This window comes from Typopeltis vanoorti, chromosome 24 (assembly GCF_054136105.1).
Source record: "Typopeltis vanoorti isolate ZY-2024b chromosome 24, IOZ_Tvanoo_1.0, whole genome shotgun sequence".
Lineage (NCBI taxonomy): Eukaryota > Metazoa > Arthropoda > Arachnida > Uropygi > Thelyphonidae > Typopeltis > Typopeltis vanoorti.
In genome coordinates this window covers 91,245,098-91,269,827 of record NC_143572.1, presented here as the reverse complement: position 1 = coordinate 91,269,827, position 24,730 = coordinate 91,245,098, and the positions used below count along the sequence as shown (strand labels likewise).

Here is a 24,730-nt window from a genome sequence, read left to right as displayed (position 1 = left end):
TAGAATTGAAGGGAGGGGAGTAGAACAAGAGGCCATTGCTGAAAACTGTATAAAGAGGATGTGAGCAGAGGACTGAGGAATAGGTTCTTTGCATGGAGAGTGGTTGGTGAGTGGTATGCATTGCTTGAGTGTGTTGTTGGTGTGGACACACTGAATCAGATTAAAGCATGGTTGGATGAGCATTGTGTGCATTAGTGTGTACTAGTATCTGACCTCAGTGGAGTCAGAGACTCATCGTGGTCAGATAATAATATACCATGAAAAAAATATTATTAGAATGTCAAAATGGATTTAGAAAAGGATGCTCTACAATGGATGCAGCTTTTAAAACTATTTATAGAAAAAAAAAAGAAGAGAATTTCATTTAGAAACTCATCTGCTGTTTATAGATTATGAAAAAGCATTTGACAGAGTAAAAAGATGTATACTGTTTGATATATTATGAAGAATAAATATACCTATTTTACTATATGCAATATTGAATATATACAAAGATAATGAAACAAAAATAAAAATAAATGAAAAAAAATGTCCGAAAAAAAATCTATAAATTAAGGAGTAAAACAGGAATGCCCTCTGTTTCCAATACTTTTCAATATTTATATTAATGAAATATTAATACTGTGGAACACCTTAAACAATCCAAGTATAGAAATTTCCCAGAATAACGAAATAAATATGCTATTATTTGCAGATGATCAGGTAATAATATCAGATTAGGAAGGCAATTTACAAAGAGTAATATATAATTTAAATGCTATGGTGTACCAGTTTGGAATGAAAATATCCATAGATAAAACTAAAACAATGGCATTTTGTGGACAAACTCCAGTTAGAAGTAAAATAGTTGTTCTTAATAAAATAACAGAACAGATAAATACTTTCAGTTATCTTGGATGTGAAATATCATATGAAGGAGAAAAAGACAAAATTAAAAATTTCAAAATTCTTCTGTTATAGGCCTGATAAATAGAACACTCTATCCAAATATTACACAAAAAAGAAACACACTTGAAAATATACAATACTTCAGCAGTCCCAACATTATTATATGGCAGTGAAATTTGGGTGATAAACAAAGAGTAACAAAGAATAAAAACAAGTGAAATGAGATTCATGAGAACTGCAAAATACACATTATTAGACCAAAGAAGGAATGAAGATATTTTAGAAGAAATAAAAATAAAATCAGTAGAAGAAAAACTAAAGAATTACAAACAAAATTGGAAGAACATGTAAACTGAATGGCCAATATCTGATATTCTAAACAAATAATAAAATATTGACAAACTGGAAAGAGTAGCCCAGATAGACTTCAAAAGAGGATATTACATGGATAATGAGACTGGAACAGACTAATACAACTTACTGATATCTATCTGACAGCAGGTCACTCATCCAACTCAAAAGTCTGTAATCCAATCCTATCAATTCAATTTCAATTTATTTAACAGCCTGCCATGTGGCAATCTCCCAAAAATGTTTGCAAAAATCTAAGTATACCACTATATGAGGGTGGTCTGAAAAGTTCTTGGCTTAACAATGAAAAAACGAATTTATAATTTCAAAATTATTTTTATTTTTCAACATAATCTCCCTTAAGACTAATATGGTGTTTGTTCCAGTGCCATTATCCTGTCCCTGTAGTGGTTCTCAGTAAGATACAAAATACCCCTCTACAGCTGCAATCACCTCTTGATTCGAAGAAAAATGCTGATCAGCAATGAAGAGTTTTTAGTTTTGCGGCAGAGGGAGCCAAATCTGGAGAATAGAGTGGATATTCCAACAATTCATAGTGCAGATCCCTTAATTTTCCCATTGCCAAAACACCTTTGTGGGCAGATGCATCTGATGAAAGATGATTTTTTTCTACTGCAAACCAAGTCTTTTGTCATGAATTGTTTCGTCTAATCCGGTTAAAAGATTAGAATAATATTCCCCGGTTATTGATTTTCCCTTTTCAAGATAATTAATAAACAAAATGCCTTTAGCATCCCAAAACACTGCATCCCAAATGATCTTTCCTGCTGATGGAACCGACTTTGTCTTCTCTGGCGCTGAACAACCGACTTCACTCCACTGCTTTGACTGCTGTTTGATTCTAGTGTGCAATGGTGAATCCAAGTCTCATTCATAGTAATAAATTGATGCACAAAATTGGTTTTATTCTTGCTAAAATGCTCCAAGCACTGTTCAGAGATTTTCATGCAAGTGCATTTTTGATCTGTTGTGAGCAATAAAAAAAAGTTCTTTTGGTGTTAAACCTTCTTTTACAAAGAATTTTATAATCGCACGACACTCAATTTTATCCATTTCCGGGGACACAGACAACACGTTTTCTTCAGATAGCTGTATAAAATGAACTGTTTGATAGAAGACTTGCAATTTCACATGAATGCTTATGACAGATGTAAAAGTTAGAAAAAAAAATCATGCCGATAGTGTTGCCATCTATGGTCGAGGCCAAGAACTTTTCAGACCATCCTCTTATATGCATGTCTGTTGTCCGAGACATATGTCACCTTGTTATAGTGCATAAGTAAGTAGTAAAACATGATCTCCCTTTAACAAATCCATGTGGATAACCATAGAGAACCCTGCTGTCATCAATCCATTACTGCATCTCACCAATCTCTCCAGTACCTTCACCACAGCTCAATTTATACAGATTGGCATATAATTTGTAGATACAGCCTTATCACCACCTCTATGCAGTGGAACAATTTTTCCTTCTTTCCACTCTCTTGGAATCTGTGCTATTGTAAGACTTATTAAACAGGCATGCCAGTGCTACTGCCAATTCCTTGGAACATTCCCTTAAGAATCTGACCTCCATGGAGTCAAAGGACTCATCATGGAAAGTCCACATTATCTCATGCAAAAAAGATCAAACCTTAAACCCATTCAGAGTTTCTGCACTCACCATAATTTCAAACAATGCATTCCACTAACAATTCATTCTCCATACAAAGAACCTTCTTCTCACTCCTCTGCTCACACCTTCCTTATACAGCTTTCTTGTTCTACCCTTTTCTCTCTCTCTCCTATGAAAAATCTCCACATTAATCTGGTAACAACCCCTTACCAACTTATATGTCTCATGTATATCCCCTCTCCTTCTAGCTACAAGGTTTTGTGAGTTGCATTCCCACAATCTCTTCTCATATCTGACATTCCATAGACCTGACACTGTTTCACTCAGTTTCTCCGTCCAAATTGCATTCCTGTTCTCACATTCTCATCTCTCATACTTCTCTCATCCCCAGCTTATTTACAGCATCTCTGATATCTTGTTTCCATCACTCATTATACCTTCTTCCAGCAGCAGGCTTTCCTGATGACTCGTTCCCAAATCATTCAAATGCAGTCCATCACTCTTATGTAGTTACATTCCTCCCTCCAACTCATCCCATACATTCACAAACTGCACACCTTTCTGTTCACACATTTCTACTAACATGCCAGTCACGATCTTTGCTTTCTGCCTGAACTCATCATTATCATACCTGGGTACAAGGCCGTTCTGTGGGTTTGCGCCACCTGGGTGTAAAATTTTTGTGCCACCCCTTCCATTAACAATTAAAAGATCCTGAAGTACAATAACACATTACGAATCATTTTATTATACTGCACATTAAGAGAAATGTATATTAAAATAAAGAAAAAAAACTTATTTTTATTCATTTCCTACTGACAATTCAGTGTATTATTTATTCCCTATTTTTTATGAATGTGTTCGATTATACCACCCTAAATTGTGCTGCCCAGGTTCATTGCACCCTGCTACGGAACGGGCCTGCCTGAGTAATACACAGATAGTTACAGCACACAAGTAGTACCACCAAACCAAATATCTTATTCTGCCAACCTCCACCTCACACTATACTGCTTCAAAGCCACTGCCACATTTTCTCTTCATATCTCAACCTTTAGTGGACATAATTCATTTCCATGCCATCATCATCAGCAGCACTCCACGTCACTTCTTATCCTTCCTATCCTCATTCTTTCATTCTCTTTTCAGTCTATCATACTCCTCAGTAATCTGATACCCATCTTCCCATTCTCTCTATTGTCGTTATAGTGAGTGAACTTGCTATAATAGTATTGTCTATAGCAAGAGTAAATTGTATTGAATATATATATATATATATATAAATTCATAAACTGAATAGGAATTAAGAACATTAATTCCTATTCAGTTTTCATATAAAGCAAACATTTAATCAATATAGAACTAATAAGACATAAAAAGAAATGTTTCTGTAAGAAACATTTATGTATGTTGTTTAATAATTCTGTGAATTACTTTTTTAAAGCACTTTGATTCGTGCTTTAACTCCAGGACCAGTTGTAATTCTAGAATTAAGAGGACCACAAGCCTTTAGTATTTGGCAAAGACTTCTTGGTAATACTTTGCAGATCAGTGATGAAGAAACACATTTAGAACTATTAGAAGCTGAACTTGGTATGTAACTTTGTAACACTTCTAATTCTTAATTAATTGATCTACAAAAAATATTGTTGTTGACAACAAAAAAGCATAATGATATGAATTCATCTTTAGGCTTAATGGAATGAAAACTGCACAGTGAAATAATTAGACAGAGGGTTAATAGTTCCTATATTTCATCTCAGTCACAGAGACATCATCAGCAAAAATTGAGATTTTTTTTCTTTTTTTGAGATGCTGCTATTAATCAAATCAGTTCTTTGTTGCCAACTTTTAAGGATTGAGTACAACCTTTGCTGCTGCTACCCAGAATCTCTTCTATTCCATGTAATTGCAAGTTAATTTACATCAGTCAAACTGGCCAGTCTGTCACCAAGTGCGTTCATGAATACCTGTATAATGAATGCAAAAAAACATCACAAATCTGGCCTTACTGAACATGCAGTTACTAATAATACAGGATCTTCTGGGATAATGCCAAATTCTTGCATGGTCATCCCTGCAAATTTGAACATCATTTCAAAGAAAGTGTTGTGGTCATCAGTCATTCTTCACTGCCAAAACATCATCACCTTCAATAAAGGATTGTGTATATGGTTATCAGTTATTGTATTTCTTAGTTTTTTATTTATTTATTTATTATTTTTTATGGAAGTGGAAATGATAGAATGATAGATGATAGAATGGATAAATTATTGCTGTACAAGGGTTGTTTGAAAAGTTTGGTAAATTTCCAATAGATGGCAAAACAATTTGTTCATTCATACAAGTGTCGGCACATATCATCATTTTCATGACTGCTGGCAAAATTTTAGCCATGTGCGACGTGTAGTTCTCGTTTGGCAAACATTTAAAATGACCTTGTTTGCATTTTTCATAAAAATGGAGAAAAACGAGTTTCAAGCAGTGATAAAACACTTTTATTTGAAGAAGTGGATGGCCGCCCAGATCAAAGCTGAGTTAGATGCAGTTCATGGGGACTCTGCATCAGCATTAAAGACTATTTATTTCTGGATAAATGAGTTTAAACATGGTTGTAAGTCCATCGAAGATGAAGCATGCTCCAGACGCCTGACTGAGGTACTAAGAAGGAAATGATTGACAAAATCCATGGTATCATTATGGAAGACCACTGAGTGAAAGTGCATGGGATTGCTGAGATTGTAAGCATCTCAAATGAATGGGTGTATAATATCCTGGACAAAAAATTGCATGTGAAAAAAAGCTGTGTGTGCGATGGGTGCTGTGATTGTTGACTGTCGATCAAAAATGCATGTGAAAAGACATTTCAACTCAGTGTTTGGCAATGTTTAATCGCAATTTGCAGGATTTTTTGCATTGATTTGTGATTGTAGATGAAACTTGAATCCACCACTACACACTTGGGTCCAAGCAACAGTCAAAACAGTGAAAGAGCACTGAAAAAAGCGAAGACCGTTTTGTCAGCTGGAAAGATGATGGCCACTGTTATTTGGAATTCCCAAGGAATTATCATGATAGTGTTAGATATTGAATGGAGAACTTCTTGACAAGTTATTCATTCAGGATCTAACATGTAAGCTTTACAAAATAACAAAGAAATTTGCATAATACCTGCTTACCAGCATATAACAAGAAATGTAGTTCCTTGTTCTATGCTGGGTAACTGGATCTTAGTTATATTGGATAGACTAAAAATATAGATTTTATTTTTATTTTTGTTTTCTCTTTTTATTGTACAATACAATTTTAATGCCTGGACAAAATAAAGATCCTTGCATAGTTTCTTCATTTAAATATTGCCTTCCTTGGAGTAACCAATTTCATTTAAAATTTGTTTGTGCTAATTTTTTCTAATCGCTTACTCAACAAAACATTTTCTTTGTTCTTGAAGAAATTAATTCACGATAATTATTTGAAATACTATTTAAAAGAAACCTGGCTTCCGACATTCCAGATTATGCTATTTTTATTTTTGTTCAAAATCATATTTCATGGGAGACAGGATCATAGCCTAGAGACCGGAAGAAGTCGGTTTTCATACCACTACATAAGAAAGGTGATATGAAGGTGTGCAAGAATTATAGAACTTAGTTTAATATCTCATGCAAGCAAAATTTTATTGAAGATCATGCTAAATAGGATTCAGACCAAAGTTGAGGCAAAGATGCCCGAGGCACAAGCAGGTTTTAGGAAAGGTAAGGGCCCCAGAGATCAGATCCTTTGCCTTAGACAGATCATAGAAAAATATAAAGAATGCAGACTCCCTCTGGTAATGTGTTTCTTAGACTACTCTAAAGCTTTTGACTGTGTTGAGTATGTGAAACTGTGGGAAGTAATGAAAATAATTGGTTTTCCTCAACACACTATCAGGTTGATAATCAACTTGTATAGGGAGCAAGAAGCCATGGTAAGAACAGGTGTTGGATTGATTGACTGGCTTCAACTTGGAAAAGGAGTTAGGCAAGGATATTTACTTTCTCCTCACTTGTTTAGTATATATTTGGAGGACATCATGCGTGAAGCATTGGATGAGCTCAGGACAGGAATTAGGATAGGAGGTAGATTGATCAGTAATCTGAGATATGCTGATGATAGAGTACTCCTTTGTAATGACATGGAAGAACTAGGACTAATTCTTGACAAAGTTAACAAGATCAGTAATAACAGAGGACTTCAACTCAATCCTAGCAAGACAAAGAGTATGGTTCTCAAAGGAAACACAAACAGAGAAACTCTCTCTTTAGGATAAATTCTCTAAAAAGAGTATTTATCCTAAATTCTATTTTTAGAGAATAACATGAAATTCTTTAATCAAATCACTAAATTTTTTCTTTATATCGTAATCTACTGGTCTTTGCACTTTCACCTGCTTGGTTTCCATGTATAATTGGTTATTACCAAATGAAATTAATGTTTATGATTTAAATTGATATGTATATATTTTTTGCTGGTTCAGATATTATGCTCCAATTTTAAAGTAAGTGATACTTTTTCTTATATTCTATTATTCAAAATATGTATATACATCAAAAGTGAAATTTCATTTCCATATTTTTGCAAATAGAATTGAACTTTATTTCAACTTTGATAGTTTAACCCCCCCCCTGCTGCATCACTATCACACACCCGAAAACTATTATGAAACATACATGCAGTGTTTATTTAATTCGTTAATTTTCTCTAGTAATTTTTCCACATAACTTTCATTTTTTGATACAGAAACTAGGTGGTGATTATCATAAATTAGCAAATTATAAATCAGAAAATATACATATCATTTCCTGATTATTATAAATCAGGAAATTATGTGATATTGGGTAATAGGGGCTGCACTTAATCAGATTTTTTTTCTTGTAGTACAAAGAAGAAATCACTGCATATAACATGGGAGAATACAAGAGGGCAAAAATCTGTAAATTGATTACATTATAACTAATAGAGAAATCATGTCAGAAAAAATTATTTATGTAAGAGATCAGGATATAGCGACATTTTCTTCTAGTTTAGATACGTGGCATTGTTGAAGTAGCTAAACCTTTCTACTATTTTATACTAAAATGGATGGGCATGTTCTCCAAGTGATTTACATTTGTAACAATTGTCTTGCGAACAATTTATAAAATAAATTCTCTGAAATATCTGCAGACTGAATTAGGTCTATCTCCCCCCTTCCCAAAAAAAAAGAAGATTATGTTACGTATATGCTCAACTTTTCTTTTAGAATAATTCAAATCCTCCTTTTCAAGATAATTGTATCAAATAATTTATAATTTTTCGAAAATAAAAGTGAAACTTAAGAAATTATTTTGGCATAAATAATGTATCAGCATGTAAAAGAAATGTCAGTATTTCTGTGTTAGGATGTCTTCTAATCAACAATTAAAAATAAAACAAGACATTCTTGATGTACTCTGCACTATTATTATTATTACGGGTATCTCCATGGAGTCAGTAGACTCATCGCGGGAGACCCAAACTAGCAAAACAATATCTGTCATATCTCTTCTTGAATTCATTTACAGACGAAGAGGTCACAACTAAGTCACGCAATGAATTCCACTCGTTCACCACCCTCCAGGCAAAAAACCTTGTTCTGACACCTTTGTTAGCCACACTCTTTAATTTCCAGAGATGACCTCTTGTTCTTCCATCACTATCACACAGCTGAAACATTTCCCCTGCATCAATCCTATAAAAACCTTTCAGTAATTTAAATGTTTCTATCGTATCCCCTCTTCTTTGCCTATCAGCCAATCTCTGCAATCCACAAGAGCTCTCAATCTATCAATGTAGGGGGCATTTTTTATATCACTCACCAACTTGGTCACTCTTCTCTGAACCCTCTCCACAGCCTCCTCATCTCCAAGGAATCCAGGTGACCAGACCTGAGCACAGTAATCCAAATGTGGAAGTATCAATGCATTATAAAGGGGAATAATAACCTCTTTATCTCTGGATGTCAGTGTGTTCCTCAACAACCAAGTAATCCTATGTGCAATCTTAGACACCTTAGCAGTGTGTCCTCTGAACTTCATCTACCTATCTACCAATAACCCTAAGTCCCTAGCTTCATCAATCTCTTTAGTACCTTTCCATCAATGTAGTACACAGCTGGTAATCTTTTAATCCCAAAATGCATGACTTTACACTTTTCCACATTGAACTAACATCTATTATCTTTTGCCCATTTTACCAGCTTATTTAAATCATCCTGCAAACTTTCAACATGAGCTTGATTTTTTATTGCGCTACACAACTTTGCATCATCAGCAAACAACTGAATATCTCCCTTTAAGCCATTTCCTATATCATTTATATACAAATTAAACAACATTGGCCCAAGCACAGAGCCCTGAAGCACCACTGGTCACCTGCCTCATTCTGGACTCAGCTCCTCCATACACCACTTTATGGTATCTCTCCCTGAGCCATTCTATCCATATCACCAATTTAATATCCATTCCCATCTGCTCCAATTTGCGTAACAGTGTTCTATGGGGTATCCTGTCAAAAGCCTTAGCAAATTCCAGAAGTACCACTGTGTAGCCTGCTCCTTAGCTTGAGGCACTTTAATGTGACTTCTGGCAAAGTGTTCTCTCTTTTCTTTTTCAATAGCAGTGAGAGTATCCTAAGCGTTTAGCTTTTCCTCCAGTAAGAGGATGATTATCAAGTATTTTTAAGATGTAGATTATTTCAGATATAGCAACCAGTAGAAGTAGTAATATTTAATTTTTTTTAGGAAAAAGAAACAAAAATATTATTACTGAACTTTTTTTTTGTGTGGTATGCATATAAAGTTTTACATGGCAAAAATATAGCATAGTATTTCTAAAATTTCAAATAATTTCAGCAGACAGTAGAACAAAGCCCACGTTGTTTTTGCCAGGGAACCAGGGCGAACAGCAAAAAGTCAGCTACTGGAACAAATCTGAAAACACACCCCAACTCAACATCACCAGAGTTAAAGATCGGTACTATCAACATAAGAAGCCTGAATGGCAAAGAAATGGAGCTAGCTGAGGAATTAGATAAGTACCAGATTGACATAATAGGGGTGACTGAAACAAAAAAGACAAAAACTGGTGAGATCTTTCTGAGCAATAAATACAAAATGTTATATTCAGGCAATGACAATCAAGGAAAAGAAGGAGTAGCCATAGTATTCAGCACAAAATACGAGGCTAATCTTCTTGAATGGCAGTCAGTCTCAAGTAGAGTAATGTGGGCAAATATGAGAATGGGGAACTGGACAATGAGACTTATTTGTGCCTAGGGGGGGTCCCACAGAAGGTTCTACTAAGGTAGAAGTGGAGGAATTTTTTGATGCTTTAGAAAAAGCAACTGACACAACAAAAAAGGAAAAGTTGGTTCTTGTTGGGGATCTAAATAGCAGAGTAGGAAATGATTGTGAGACATACAAAAATATTTTGGAAAAATTTGGAGAAAAGAGCAAAGCTAATAATAATGGCAAATATCTATTGGATTTCTGCTCAGGACATGGACTGGTAATTACTAATATCATGTTCCAACATAAAAATGTGCACAAATTCACATGGAGAGAAGAGGCTAGGAATAAGAAAAGTCTCATTGACTATGTTATTGTTGATAGTGATGTTTTCTCCCTGGTGCAGGACACCAGAGTGTACAGAGGATTTGTAATTGGAAGTGATCACTATTTAATCTTGAGCAAGATAAAATTGAATTTCATATTGAAAAGAATAACATGTAAGAAAATTTTAAAGCGAATAAAAGTTGAGCAGCTCTCAGATGTGAACTGTAGACTAAAATACAGAAAGATTATTGAAAAGAAAATGAAAGAGTTTGAGAACAGGAATCAAACCTTGGAGATTCAGTGGCAAGCCTTGAAGAAAGCCCTGATTTATTCAGCTAGAGAGGCATGTGGTGAAGTTGTCTGCAAGGATAGAAAAATTAGAACTCCATGGTGGATACAGGAAGTTAAACAGGCAGTGAAGGAAAAGAAGAAAGCATATCAAAAGTTCCTGACAAATAAGTCAGCTTGTGCTCTTAGAGAATACAGAGAAAATGTGAAAAAGCTAAAGACTGTGTAAAACTAGCTAAACAAAAGTCATGGAAGGACTTTGGCAGGAATATAGAAAATAAATATCAAGAAGATGGCAAAATATTCTGGAGGTTGTTGAAGAAGCTTAGGAATGGAGGAAAGAGTGCTGTAAAAGGAGTTAGATATGATAAAGGTAACATGAAAACGGAAGAAAAAGATATCCTTGAAGTATGGAGTTATTACTTTAAAACACTGCTAAATGAAACAAGCAGTGATGACAGCACAGTGGTAAAAAACACTGACCAGGCATGCAGTCAGGAATACATATCCATACTTGAAGTAGAAAAAGCCATCAAAGGCTTAAAATGTGGAAAGGCAGCAGGAATAGATGATATTCGACCAGAAATGCTGAGGTATGGTGGTATAAAAGTCTTGCAGTGGCTGCACTGCATTGTTCAGAAAGCCTGGACAGAGGGACAAATTTCCAATGATTGGAGTAGAGCTCTCATTGTACCCATATATAAAATGGGAAATAAAACTGAATGTGAGAATTACAGAGGTATTTCCCTACTAAGTGTTCTGGCAAGATCTATGCAAGTATACTTAAGAAACGATTGAGAAGAATTGTTGAAGAAAAGCTGGGTGAAGAACAAGCTGGATTCAGGCCAAATTGAGGCTGTCAGGATCAGATCTTCACTTTACGAGAAATAGTGGAGAAATCATGGGAATATAACAAAGAGCTCTATTTGAGTTTTGTCAATTTGGAAAAGGCATATGACAAGGTGCCAAGAGAGAAGCTATTCAATACACTACAGTTATATGGTGTCAATGGGGCATTATATCAAGCAATGCTTAGTCTTTATTTGAGTTGTAAGTCAGCAGTTAGAATTGAAGGAAGTACAGGAAGATGGTTTAATATTAAATCTTGTGTGAGACAAGGATGTACATTATCCCCTCTGTTATTTATTATCTCTATGGATCTCATTATGAAGGAAAGTGGTATTAAACATGATATCAAAATTGGAGATGTTAATGTCAGCTCTTTCCTTTATGCAGATGATGTTATACTTCTAAATAAATTTGCTACAAGTCTGCAAGATTCTCTGACTAAATTGAATAACTGTTGTAATAGATATGGTATGATGGTCAGCAATAAAAAGACAAAGACAATGAAAATAGGCAGAATCATCGAAAATGTCAGCTGTGTTGTGAATGGAGAACCTGTGGAACAAGTAAAACATTTCAGCTACTTAGGCACGATTTTTAGTGAAGATGGTAAATTAAATAAAGAAATAGACAACAGAATCAGCAAAGCTGGTATGGTTGGAAGTCAGTTGAATAGATTCATATGGAATAAGAGAGAAATTAGTCAGAACACTAAATTAGCTGTATACGAGACAGTGTTCAAACCAGTTTTAACTTATGGATCTGAGAGCTGGGTTAGAAGTAAAACACTTGACCAAAGACTAGAGACCACAGATATGAGAGTCCTTAGAAAGATTAGAGGCATGAATAGATGAATCATATTAAAAACAAGGATATTAAGGAAAGAACTTGACATTGTCATCATCCAGGAATGCGTTAACAGAGCTAATCTCAGGTGGTATGGTCACTTAAATAGAATGGGAGAGGAAAGATTAGCAAAACAAGTGTTTTCTGCCAGGTTGGCAGGAAAACGACCTAGAGGAAGACCAAGATATAGGTGGATTGATACGGTACAAAGTGCCTTAGACGATAGCAATATAAGATCTGATAATGTTGGAGTCTTGACAAGTAACAGACTGATTTGGAGGAAAATTGTAGGTAGGAAGTTAGTAATGATGTAATTTTTTCATGTGGTACTATTATATCCTGTACACCCCTTGAGGGTACATGGCAGGAATTTGATGATGATGATGAGACAGTAGAACAGCTGATTTTAGATTGCAAAGAAATAGTACAGAATTAGAAGCTTTGATCAAATCGGTAAAACAGAGTAACAGATTTTGAATACTGTTGGGAAAAGCTTTCAAACCTGTAGAAATTTAGACTACTTATGTAATTGAGTTCCAGGAGAGGATAAGTGTGGGGGGAATTAGAAAATCTTCAAAGTGAGCATAAAATTTGAATCATTCCGTATATGATATCTTTCATATACGGAATTTTCAACATATATATGGTGGTTACGCACCAAACATTATCGTAATATGCATTCTACAAAAAAAAAAAAAAATAGATGAAGGCAAAGAGTCTCTGCTAAAATATCATTGGATATAAATTTTTGATACTAAAAAGACCCACAATCAGAAGCCGAGTAGTGCAATTTAACATAATTTGTTGTTCATTAAAAAAAAAAAAAAAAAAAAAAAACATTTGGAAATTTGCAAAAAAAATTGTTTCTATATTGTAGGTAAAGTGAAAGAACAATCAGTGCAACTGTTTCTTTGCACCGATCTGAAGATTAAAATACAGCAAATTTACTATTAATAAATAGATTCATTACAAAGGCTGATCGACGGTCATTTTAGGATTGATTATTTTCGAACACATGAAATTCGTTTCAATTTTTGGAAAGAGACAGAGTAAATCAATTTTGAGGCAGAAAAAAAAAAGGTCAAATATCTTAGGACAGTAAAGGAAATTTCAAGTAACATGATACACATAAAGACAGATGACAAAGGTTGCTCACCAACAGTTAATCCACTAATGGGTCTAAAATAGCCGTAAAGGGATTAACAGCAGAGGGAGGTAATGGCATGATAAAAGTAGAATGCCGATGAAGATTTGATCCACGAAAAAAGCTAGAATGGTCTGGCTATTTAATCCACCTCAGCTGGTTGGGAGGTTAACACACTGATGAATTTTCCTATGGTATGTGTGTATGTATATATATGTGGACGTGTGTGTGTGTGTACACACACACACAAACACTGATATATGTAGTTACGGGGGTTGCTTAAGGGTCAAATCCTGATGACAGGAAGGCCTTTTCCACTTTGTCTTTAAGGAATGCAGACAGCTGACTGGAGTTTCTACTTTAATGTTCAATCCTCAGGTTCATTATTATTATTATTATTATTATTATTATTATTATTATTCAGGCCTCCAAGGAGTCAAAAGACTCATCGAGGGAGGTCCTTCCTAAGACATAAAGTCTGTCAAGACTCACTGAGGGGAGGTCCCCCCCCTGAGAAACACAAAGTCTATCATACCACTCTTTAAACTCACTGACCGTTCTGTGGTAAGCCCTGTTAATAGATATCCACTGGGTACTAAATGAATGAGAATTTATATAAACATATATATGGCATAACATATTTACTTGGTTGAGAGACTTATTTTTTTAAAAAGATTAAATGACTGAAAGCCGAGAGATAAAAAGTAAAAAATACTGTTTAATTAATACTGTCATCTTCATAGAAGACTTCTTTGGATGCACAATAAGAGGGAACAACCAACAAAAATTGTGAAAGAGTAAAATATCTATACACTTAAGCGTTAGCGTATTGACAATTGAAACTCTTCTGCATATCTCATTGTTGGGTGTGTGCATACAATCAACATCTCTTGAACGGTGAAGTTGAATGGCAGCCTGAGAGATGATAACTGAGGTTGTTGTTGTTAAGATGTATTTGGTTGAGGACGATTTCTTTGGATTCCACAATTCTTCTTTCTAGTTTATCATAGTAGTAAAAGATGTTTTCCGATTTGTTCCATAATACTGGATGAATGAGGTTTTCCTCATTAGTGTCAGAACAAGAGCACTAGCTCTTGTTCTGCTATATGTGACATCTCTTTTATGTTCTTCAAGACGTAATTTGATGGATTTTTCCATCTAGCCAAAATAAGGTTTATTGCAGTTGTACCAAATTCAGTAAATGCCGGGATATTTCAGGTTATCATGTATTTGTTTGGACCTACTTAGCAAGGAATGGAGTTTCAGAAGAGGAGTGAAAGAAGTCCGGTGATGTATTTTTTAAGAACTTTGGTCAATTTTGGTGAAATGGTGCTGATATATGGTAGGGATATAGAAATAGTAAAAAAGGCTACATATCCCTACCATATTTCAGTTCCGTTAATTTAGAATCTTCTGCTTTTGACATTCTGTGGCTCAAGGTTTTCTTGCTCCATTTAGTGACATTCATTTGTTGCATTTACCAATCTCCAAACACATATAAACATTCTGACCTCTTTGCACTTGACCATCTACAATCCAGCTATCCAAATAGCGAGGTCATCTTTCTGGATGACCCGAACATTCACAACTTTATCTGGCTTCCCTATTCCACCAATGACCAAGCTGAATGAGAAATGGGTCTTTGCCGTAAGTAATGACTTAACGCAAAACACATCTACCTACTCGAATTCCTGATAACCCACTTCATTCTCCAAATACTCTGGATCTCTTTTGACCAGTTCTCCTTCCAGACACACTGTAGAAGTTACCTTTCCTCTCAGCAACTCTGACCGCAATCTTGTACAGATCTCCTCTCTCATAAAATGCCCATCCCTTAACCACTCCCAGTGTCACATTCTCTGGCACTACAAAGGAGTCAACTGGGATGACCTCCTTTCCATGGTCTGTCTTTTATTTCCACTCATCTGCCTTAACACCTGTTGTGAACAAGTTACTGAAATTATTCTCACTGCATGAAGATGTTCATTCTCAATTCGAGGCATAATTTTCATCTGCTTTTCAAGCCTTGGTTCAATCAAAAGTGTACTAAAAGCAATTGAAGAAAAAAATTTAGCTTACCTCAAGTGGCCCGCTTCATACTCTGCCTACACCAAAGAATGCAACATATGCAAATCAGTCATGAGTAGATCCAAATCCAATTTCATAAAGGCCATCAGCAAAAATCTTGCCTCCTGGCCAAATGGAAACCATACCTTCTGGTCACTTGCTAAGGTCATTGGATGCAACTTCTGCTCTCCTTCACTTCCACCTCAGTCTCATCTTGATGGCACCAATGTTACTTTACCCAAAGATAAAGCTGACTTCCTGGCTTTACTCATATCCTCAGACTCCTGTATTGATGACCAAGGGAAATCACCTCTTACCATACCAGAATCCAAGCACCATATGCCTCCTTTCGTTTTTGGATAAAAAGAAATCAGGACACTGCTAAAAAGACTTGGATACTGAAAAGTCTTCTGGCATGATGACATCTCTCCAATTTTTCTCAAACATTGTGCTTCAGAATTAATGCCCATCCTGTATTGTCTCTACAATCTATTATACATATCTGGTACTTATCCCAGTGCATGGAAGCAATCTCATATCATCCTATTTCTAAAAAGGGTGATAGAAATCAACCATCAAACTACCAGTTGCTATCACCTCAGTGATGGCAACTGGTCGGTAATGGAGAAAGTCATCAATAACCAACTCCTCCACTACTTAGAGGCCCACCAGTTAATAAGTGACCACTAGTACGGATTCTGCCATTCAAGATTCACAACTGACCTAGTAGTTTATATTACCCACCACTGGATATGTGCCATGAAAGGGTTTGGAGAAACTCGTGCTATCACCCTTGACATTTCTAAAGCCTCCGACTGTTTGTGTATTTGTGTGTGTCATAGTGTCCTGCTTAACAAATTGCCACCCTCTGTAATTGGGTAGCCATCTTGCTCTCTGTCATTCTCTGTAAGTCATGGTCGATGGCTCCCTCTCTTCAAGCTTCACCGTCAATGCTGGAGTGCCTCAAGGCTTTGTCATATCACCTATTCTCTTTCTCTTGTTCATAAATGACTTACTTGCAATCACTGCTAATCCTATCCACATCTTTGCTGATGATAATACTCTCCACTCATCCTACTCAATCAACAAACCATGCAGTAGTCTGACATTCCAGGCTACAAAATCATCTACAACCAGTGCCTTAAACATTAATCTTCACATTATCCTTCAATACAGTGAGGACAACCTTGTTATTTATAATGCCACCAAAATGCAGTCTTGCCCTTTCACTCACAAAAGAAATCTCAGCTCACATACCCTCAGTAACATACAAATCATAAGACATGATCAGATTTCTCTCTGCTTGGACTAACATTTACCTCTCGTCTCTCCTGGCATAAACACATCACATCAATAGTCTCTTTAACATGCAAGAAACTAGGCATTCTCTTTCATTCAAAAGGCTGTTTTACACCCAACCAACTCCTATGTACAAATCCCAAATCTGCCCATGCTTAGAATACTGCTTGCATGTTTGGGGTGGTACACCTAGCACTTCCTTTAAAATCCTTGATGCTGTCCAGAGGCGAGCAGTTAGGCTCATTGACGATCCATATCTTGCAAATTCACTTCTACCTCTATCTCACAGATGCAACGTTTCAGCACTGTGTCTATTCTACAGTTACTTCCATGTCACTGCTCCAGTGAATTGGCAACTATCATTGCTTCATTTTCAGTTGCACCTGTTAATACAAGAGCAGCTGCAGCCCAGCATTCCTTTACTCTGCAACTGCAAACATACTAAACCTGTTTCACTTCTTTCTGTTTTATTCCATCCACCTCTGTCCTATGGAACAACCTTTTTGATAAAATATTCCCAAACAATTACAAATTGCAGCTGTTCAAAGAAAAACAGAAACAAACTTCTATCTGAATCCTCATCTGCACCCTACACACATGGCACTATGTGCTTATAGATCTCTTGTGTGTGGGATCAATAAAATAAAAAAAAAAAGGAACATATACATTAAGTGTGCGTGCATGCGCGCACACACACTTAATGTATTTTTCTGCCATATTTTTAATTTTTGAATGTCTGGAAATATATTTTTTAAAATTTATTTTTTACAGGTGATCTTAAGCCTGACTGTTTTGGTCCACTTAACCGGAGTTCACTAAATTCTGTAAGTACAAAATTACATTGTTATTGATAAGGTATTAATTTTCATCACTTTTCAGTTTTGAATCGAAATAACATGTACTGTGTTTGTTATCACACACCAGCAGCAGTTGCTACTGCTGGTAACGACATGGTGACATGCACACCACATAACTCCAAACTTGGCTTTGAAGTAAGAAATGTTGATAGAAGAACTTACTCCCAGTTCACACTCATCTCTTTGAACTGCATTATACAACAATCATTCATTTGGTTGTACGAATAATATCTACGTATTGAATTTTTCACTTGGTTAGACTATAATAAATTTAGTTTAATTCTTTATCCAAGTGTGAGCAAACAAAGTTTGCGCCTGAAAGTATCTTCAGGACTGGGGTAAGGTGGTACAACACCGGGCAACTTGTTGCAAAGGTGGAGCAAGCTAACATCACTCTTATCTCTAATATAATAAATTTAGTTTAATCCTTTATCCAAGTGTGTGCAAACAACGTTTGTGCCTGAAAGTATCTTCAGGACTGGGGTAAAGTGGTAAACTGGGGTTATTATAGTCTGACCAAGTGAAAATAAACTTTCAGCATCTTTCTCTAAAATCCAGAGTAATTTAATAAAAAGGTGGCACGCTGTTTGGCAACTCCTATAGGTAGAGATGGCCTTGCTAATGCTTCTGCCTGGTATCTCCACTTGGGCCTGGCTCCCACTGAAGAGACCTCAATAAAGGTCGAAACTAGTCTGGGTAGTGGCCCTTCCCTTAATGCATAACATTATACATATCCACAAGGAGATGTGTTTTGCATTATGGGAGATACTGAGATAGGAGTGTTGGGAGCTTGCTCTTCCTTTGCAAGAAGTTGCCCGGTGTTGTACCACTTTACCTCAGTCCTGAAGATACTTTCAGGTGCAAACGTTTGCACACACTTGGATAAAGGATTAAACTAAATTTATTATAGTCTGACCAAGTGAAAAATAAACTTTCATCACTCCTATCTCAGTATCTCCCATAATGTAATGCAAAACACTCTCCTTGCAGATATGTATAATGTTATGCATTAAGGGAAGGGCCACTACCCAGACTAGTTTCGACATTTATTGAGGTCTCTTCAGTGAGAGCCAGGCCCAGGTGGAGATACCAGGCAGAAGCATTAGCAAGGTCATCTCTACCTATAGGAGTTGCCAAACGATGTGCCACCTTTTTATTAAATTACTCTGGAGAAAGATGTTGAAAGTCTTTCATTTTTGAGCATAGAGTAGTAAAGCAGTTCTGCAGGCTGGTCCCTCAGATGGAACCGAGCCTAGTGGTAAAATAATCCAGGCACAATCCGCCATCTACACTGCCAGATTGTGTCTGGAGGGAGGCTGTGTAATGGCAAGTGTTTAAGGCCACATTATGGCAATAGAGACTGGTTGCTCTCTGAAAATTGGCAATGTGTCTAACAGTCTATTTCTTTCTACTGGATGTTTATTTGCTCTTTTTCTCTTCAACTCTTAAACACCACCATGGCAATAAGCTTCAATACACTATCACTACAATAAATACTTCAATCACTACAGCCGTCCCAGTCCATTTTATCTTAACTGTTTAAACTCTATTCTATTTGATTCCTTCTGTAAAAAGGGTGGCACTTATGCTTTTGTTCTCTATATTCCTCCAAAGGATGCCCAATCTTGACCTTCTTTGGCTTAATATTTTTTTGTCCTGCTATTTAGCATTCATCTGCTTTCTTTACCATTCACTCAGTTCTGAAAATTATTCTGACTTCTTATCCTTGAAGCTTTATTTCTTGCAATCCAACTACCCTAACAGTGGAGTCATCTGCCTTGGTGACTTGAATGTTGACAACTCCAGCTTGATCCTTTTTTCCAATTCCACTGACCAAGTTGGAAGAGATGTTGAGTTTTGTAAGCAGCAAAGGAAGCAGATACAATGAAAAATAAAAAAGTCAGTCCTTGTTGGAGATCTAAACAGCAGAGTAGGAAATGATTAATAGACATAGAGAAATGTTTTGAGAAAATTTGGAGAAAAGAGCAAAGCTAATAGTAATGGCAAGTACCTGCTGTTTTCTGTTCAGGACATAGACTAACACCATGTTCCAACATAAAAATCACAAAAAATCATATGGAAAGAAGATACAAGAAATAAGAAAAGTCTCACTGACTATGTTATTGTTAATAATGATGTTTCCTACTGGTTTAAAACACCACAGTATACAGAGAATTTGAAATTAGAAGTGATCACCATTTAGTTTTGAGCAGGACAAAACGGAATTTCATATTGAAAAGAAGAGTGTGTAAGAAAGTTTTAAAACAAATCAAAGTTGAGCAGCTTCAGAGATGAACTGTAAACTAAAATACACAAACATCATTCAAGAAAAAATGAAACAGTTTGAAAACAAGAACCAAACCTTGGAGATTCAGTGGCAAAACCAGAAGAAAACACTGACTTACCCAGAGAGGCAATTGGTGAAAGGATAGAAAAATCAGAAATCCCTGTTGCACTCAGGAAGTAAAAGAGACAGTTTAGGAAAAAGAAACAAGCATGTTGAACGTTCCTAGCAAGGAAGTCTGCTTGTGCTCTTAGAGAGTACAAAGAAAAATGTAAGAAAGTAAAGCACTGTGTAAAATTAGCTAAACAAAAGTTATAGGAAGAATTTTGTAAGAACATACAAAATAAATAAAGCTTAGAAATTGAGGAAAGAGCAATGTGAAAGAATCAGAGATGATAAAGGTGACATGAAAACTGAAGATAAAGATAATCTAGATGTTAAATTAAGGGGATAAAAATCCCTTATTATTTTACAGCCAGTATGCAAAACTCTAAGATTGAAAACTACGCTCTAAGAGTTTCATGCCGATGAACTATCGGCGAATCCAAGCGTAAGTGACCACCTGGTAGTACTACACCAAGGCAACTCGAAGCAAAGGTGGAGCAAGTTCCCTCACTATCCTTGATATTTTCTCATAATGTAAAAACACACAGCTCCGAGGAGATGAAATACTGCTTTACATTATGAGGAGAGGTCACTACCCAGACTGGTTTCAATCTTTTTTGAAGTCTCATCAGTGAGTAGCTAGACCTGGATGATATCAAAGTTTAAGTGAAAAGAACTTACATACCTTCACTATACGAATGCCAGAAAGGTGTGCCCATATATTATATTATATTATAACTAAGATGAAAAGCCAAATGGCTATTTTTCTGGCAAAGTTAATTAAATTAAAAGGATAAAAATCCCTTATGCTTGGATTCACCGATAGTTCGTCGGCATGAAACTCTTAGATCGTAGTTTTCGATCTTAGAGTTTTGCATACTGGCTGTAAAATAATAAGGGATTTTTATCCCCTTAATTTAATTAACTTCGCCAGAAAAATAGCCGTTTGGCTTTTCATCTTAATTATAATCTAGATATCTTGTGTAATTAGTTTGAAAGACTGCTAAATGAAACAATGAATGACAGCATAGTGATAGAAATGCTCAGATGGAATGCAATCAGGAATATATATTAATGGTTGAAGTTAAAAAAACAAAAAAAAAAGCCATCAAAAACTTGAAATGTGGAAAAGTAGCTGGAGCAGATGATATGCAACTAGAAATGCTCAAATATGGAGGTATAAAAGTTTTATCGCTGCACTGTATAATTCAGAAGGCCTAGTTAGAGAGTCAAATTCCTGGTGATTGGAGTAGAGCTCTCATAGTACCCATCTATAAAATGGGAAATAAAGCTTAAATGTGAGAATTACAGAATTATTTCCCTGCTGAGTATTTCTAGTCAGATTTATGCAAGTATACTTGAGAATGGTTTAGAAAAATTTTGAAAAGGAAGCTTGTTGGAGAACAAGTTGGATTCAAGCAAAAAAGAGGGGTTGAGATCAAATTTTCACTTTAAGACAAATAATTGAGAAATCTTGGGAATATATAAGGAAATCTATTTGTTTCATAGATCTTGAAAAGGCATATGACTAGATGCCAAGAGGAAAGCTCTTCAAAATGCTGCTATTATAAGGTGTAAATGGCACATTATATTAAGCTGTAAGTCAGCAGTTAGAATTGAAAGAGGTATAGGAAGATGATGTTAAATCAGGTGCACGACTACATTTTCCCACTGTTATTCATTATCTATATGGATTACGTTATGAAGGAATGTGGTATTAAATCTGATATCAAAATTAGGGATGTTAATCTCAGCTCTTTACTTTATGCAGATGATATTGTTGTCAACCTGGTTGGCTGAGTGGTTAGCGTATCTGCTCTCCAGCCAAATGGCTATGAGTTCAAATCCCACCATGTGCATGGATGTTTGTATAATTGGCAGTAGATGATGTAAATGATGTGGTGGAGATGAAGAGAGCTGTAGAGTAGTGCTCTCCCTCGATGAGTCTTTGGACTCCCTAGAGGCTTCAAGTAATAATAATATACTTCTAAAAAATTTCAGTACAAGTTTTCAAGATTCCCTGACTAAATTGAATAACTGTTTCTTGTGGAAAGGCTTATACATTGGTAACACATCACTATTAAATTATTTAAGGAATTTACAACGTGTACTGAAATATTAATTAAAAGAAACTTTAATAAATACTTCCTATATTTCGGCAACATCACATTGCCATCTTCCTGGGAACATACAACTATGACACGTGCTTGCAGGCACTACAAAAAGCAAATGAGGCAGAAGAGAGAAACTACTGTTGTTCTTGGAGTCTTAATGGTGCCCCCTAGCGGGCTATATTGGGTTGTCTTGGCCATTGGGCTGATGTTCTCATGATGCAAGTTTCCCAAATTTGGGGCAGTCTCATGCACTCAAATTTGTTGAGGTTTGGAAAGTTATTTAGAGCTGAGGCTGATTCTATGAACAATCTATCATATTTAAACTTGCTGCAGTGTATTAACGTGACTTTCTTCCAACATATTCTGGGGCTGGTATCCAGAGTATGGTCTGCAAGCTAAGAGTGGCTGTACTGATGAAACCAGATGTAGTCTTTGTGTTCTGAAATCCTGACATTTGCTGTCCTGCCTGCTTGGCCAAAGTAGGACAGTTTATTTACAGCTGCAAGGGACCTGGTATAGCCCAGGTAGGTCTAGGGGAAGTGGTTGGTCTTTGGTGGAGCGGATAAGAGATGCCAATTTTTTATATGGTTTGTAACAAGAAGTCAGGTCATATTTTTTTAAGATTTTGGTTATTTTTTCAGAGGTGCCCTGGATATGGGGAATGGTGATGGATTTAGTGTAATCTTTGTTATGAAGGAGGGGAGGGGGCTTGTGGTTAAAACTGGTTTTAATATTTTTTGGATTTTTGGGGGGTTGTAGCCATTGGCTAAGAAAGTATTAAGGATGTGGTTCAGTGGTTAGGGCACTGTCATCTGAACAGATTAATTTTGCCCTGTTATATAGTGTTTTTATAACCCCATACTGTTGCGAGGGGGGGGGGGATTGCTGGTGAATGTATCTGCCTGTATGGGTGGGTTTCCTCTGAACAGAGAAAACCAAGGATCCATCAGGCTGGCAAGTGATTAGTGTCTAGGAAAGGGAGACTGTTGTTTTCCTCTTTTTCCCAAGGTGAACTGGATTCTGGGGGTGTTAGTTATTTAAGTGTGTTAAGAAGGAGTGGAGTGTATCTGAGCCATGTGGCCAAATAGTGAACACATCGTCAACGTAGTGAAGCCAAACAGTGGGTTTTTGTGGGGCAGAGTTTAAGGCTTTCTCTTCAAAAGTCTCCATAAAGAAGTTGGCCAGGGGTGGGGAGAGTGGTGAACCCATGGCTGTCCCCTCTATCTGTTTATAGAATTTTCCTTGCCAAATGAAATAGCCTGAGTTCATTGTGAACTGAAATAAGGCTGAGGTATCGGGAGGAAATTTCGCTTGGATGAGCTCTAAGGTCTCCTTGAGTGGGACATTTGTGAATAGGGAGGAGACATCAAAACTGACCATTATGTTAGTATGTTGGAGTGAGAGGTTTTCTATACTGGGCTGTAGCCAGTGTTCTCACCAAAGGAAGAACACCAAAAACCAACATATCCAAAGGTGAATATAAAGCTCTACAAGAAATGAAGAAAAATAAAGAAATAGTAATCACCAAAGCAGATAAGGGAAATGCCACTGTGGTTCTCAACCAAACGGACTACACAGGTAAGCTTAATGCTTTATTGTTAGATCGGGCTACCTACCTCCCTATTGAGTATAATCCCACCAGCTCCCAAATTAGAACACTCCGAAGGCTCCTTAAGAAGGTCACTTCTTGGCCTGTGGAAGTTACCAACAAACTAAAACCTTTTTAGTTTGTTGGTAACTTCCACAGGCCAAGAAGTGACCCCCCCCAAGAGTACTGATATGTACCCTTGGGGGGTTATTTTACAACACTGTAAAATGGAGTGTTGTAAAATTGCTTGAGTCTGACTTTCAAAATGCTCAAAGTTGAAAACTTGCGATCATTGCTATTGTTAGTCATGCATTTAAGTGCCTTGCAAGAACTGTTGGACTCAACTCCCACCTCTCTCTCACCCAGATGATAGTATTGTAACATCACCTAAAGATAAAGCTGATCTGGCATCATTCTTCTCATAGATGACCGAGTTAAATCAGTCCCAACTTTACTTGGAATATTGCATCACATGCCTCATATATCCTTCTGCAAGAAAGTCATCAGGAGAACCTTAAACCATCTGGATACCAGAAAGGCTTCTAGTTCCGTATTATCCCACCATTTGTGCTCAAGAGATGTGCTCTAAAGTAACAGAGCAACAGTACTAATGCTCTTTAAAGTAATAGGAAAGATCAACAACAGTCTACTTCTTCAGTGGCTTGAAAAGTGTCAATGACAACCAATGTGTATTCCTTTCATCAAGATCCACAGCCACTTTCCTTGCCTACATCATCCTTTCTTTTAGGGTTACATGGTGATCAGCATTTATTTTAAAAATTTTATGGAATTTACAACCGTGTTA

The 24,730-nt window shown here is 36.2% G+C and overlaps 1 protein-coding gene across 3 annotated transcripts in view; it reads left to right on the top strand.

Moving 5' to 3' along the window:
• Nucleotides 1–24,730, top strand: part of nmdyn-D7 (nucleoside diphosphate kinase homolog 7) — a 273,428-nt gene that overhangs the window by 100,513 nt on the left and 148,185 nt on the right. For all 3 annotated transcript variants that reach the window (XM_090413940.1, XM_090413941.1, XM_090413939.1), the window contains 2 exons: nt 4,320–4,468; nt 17,749–17,801. In XM_090413940.1, the coding sequence (XP_090270066.1) occupies nt 4,320–4,468; nt 17,749–17,801 (202 nt within the window). The remainder of the gene's footprint in view (nt 1–4,319; nt 4,469–17,748; nt 17,802–24,730) is intronic.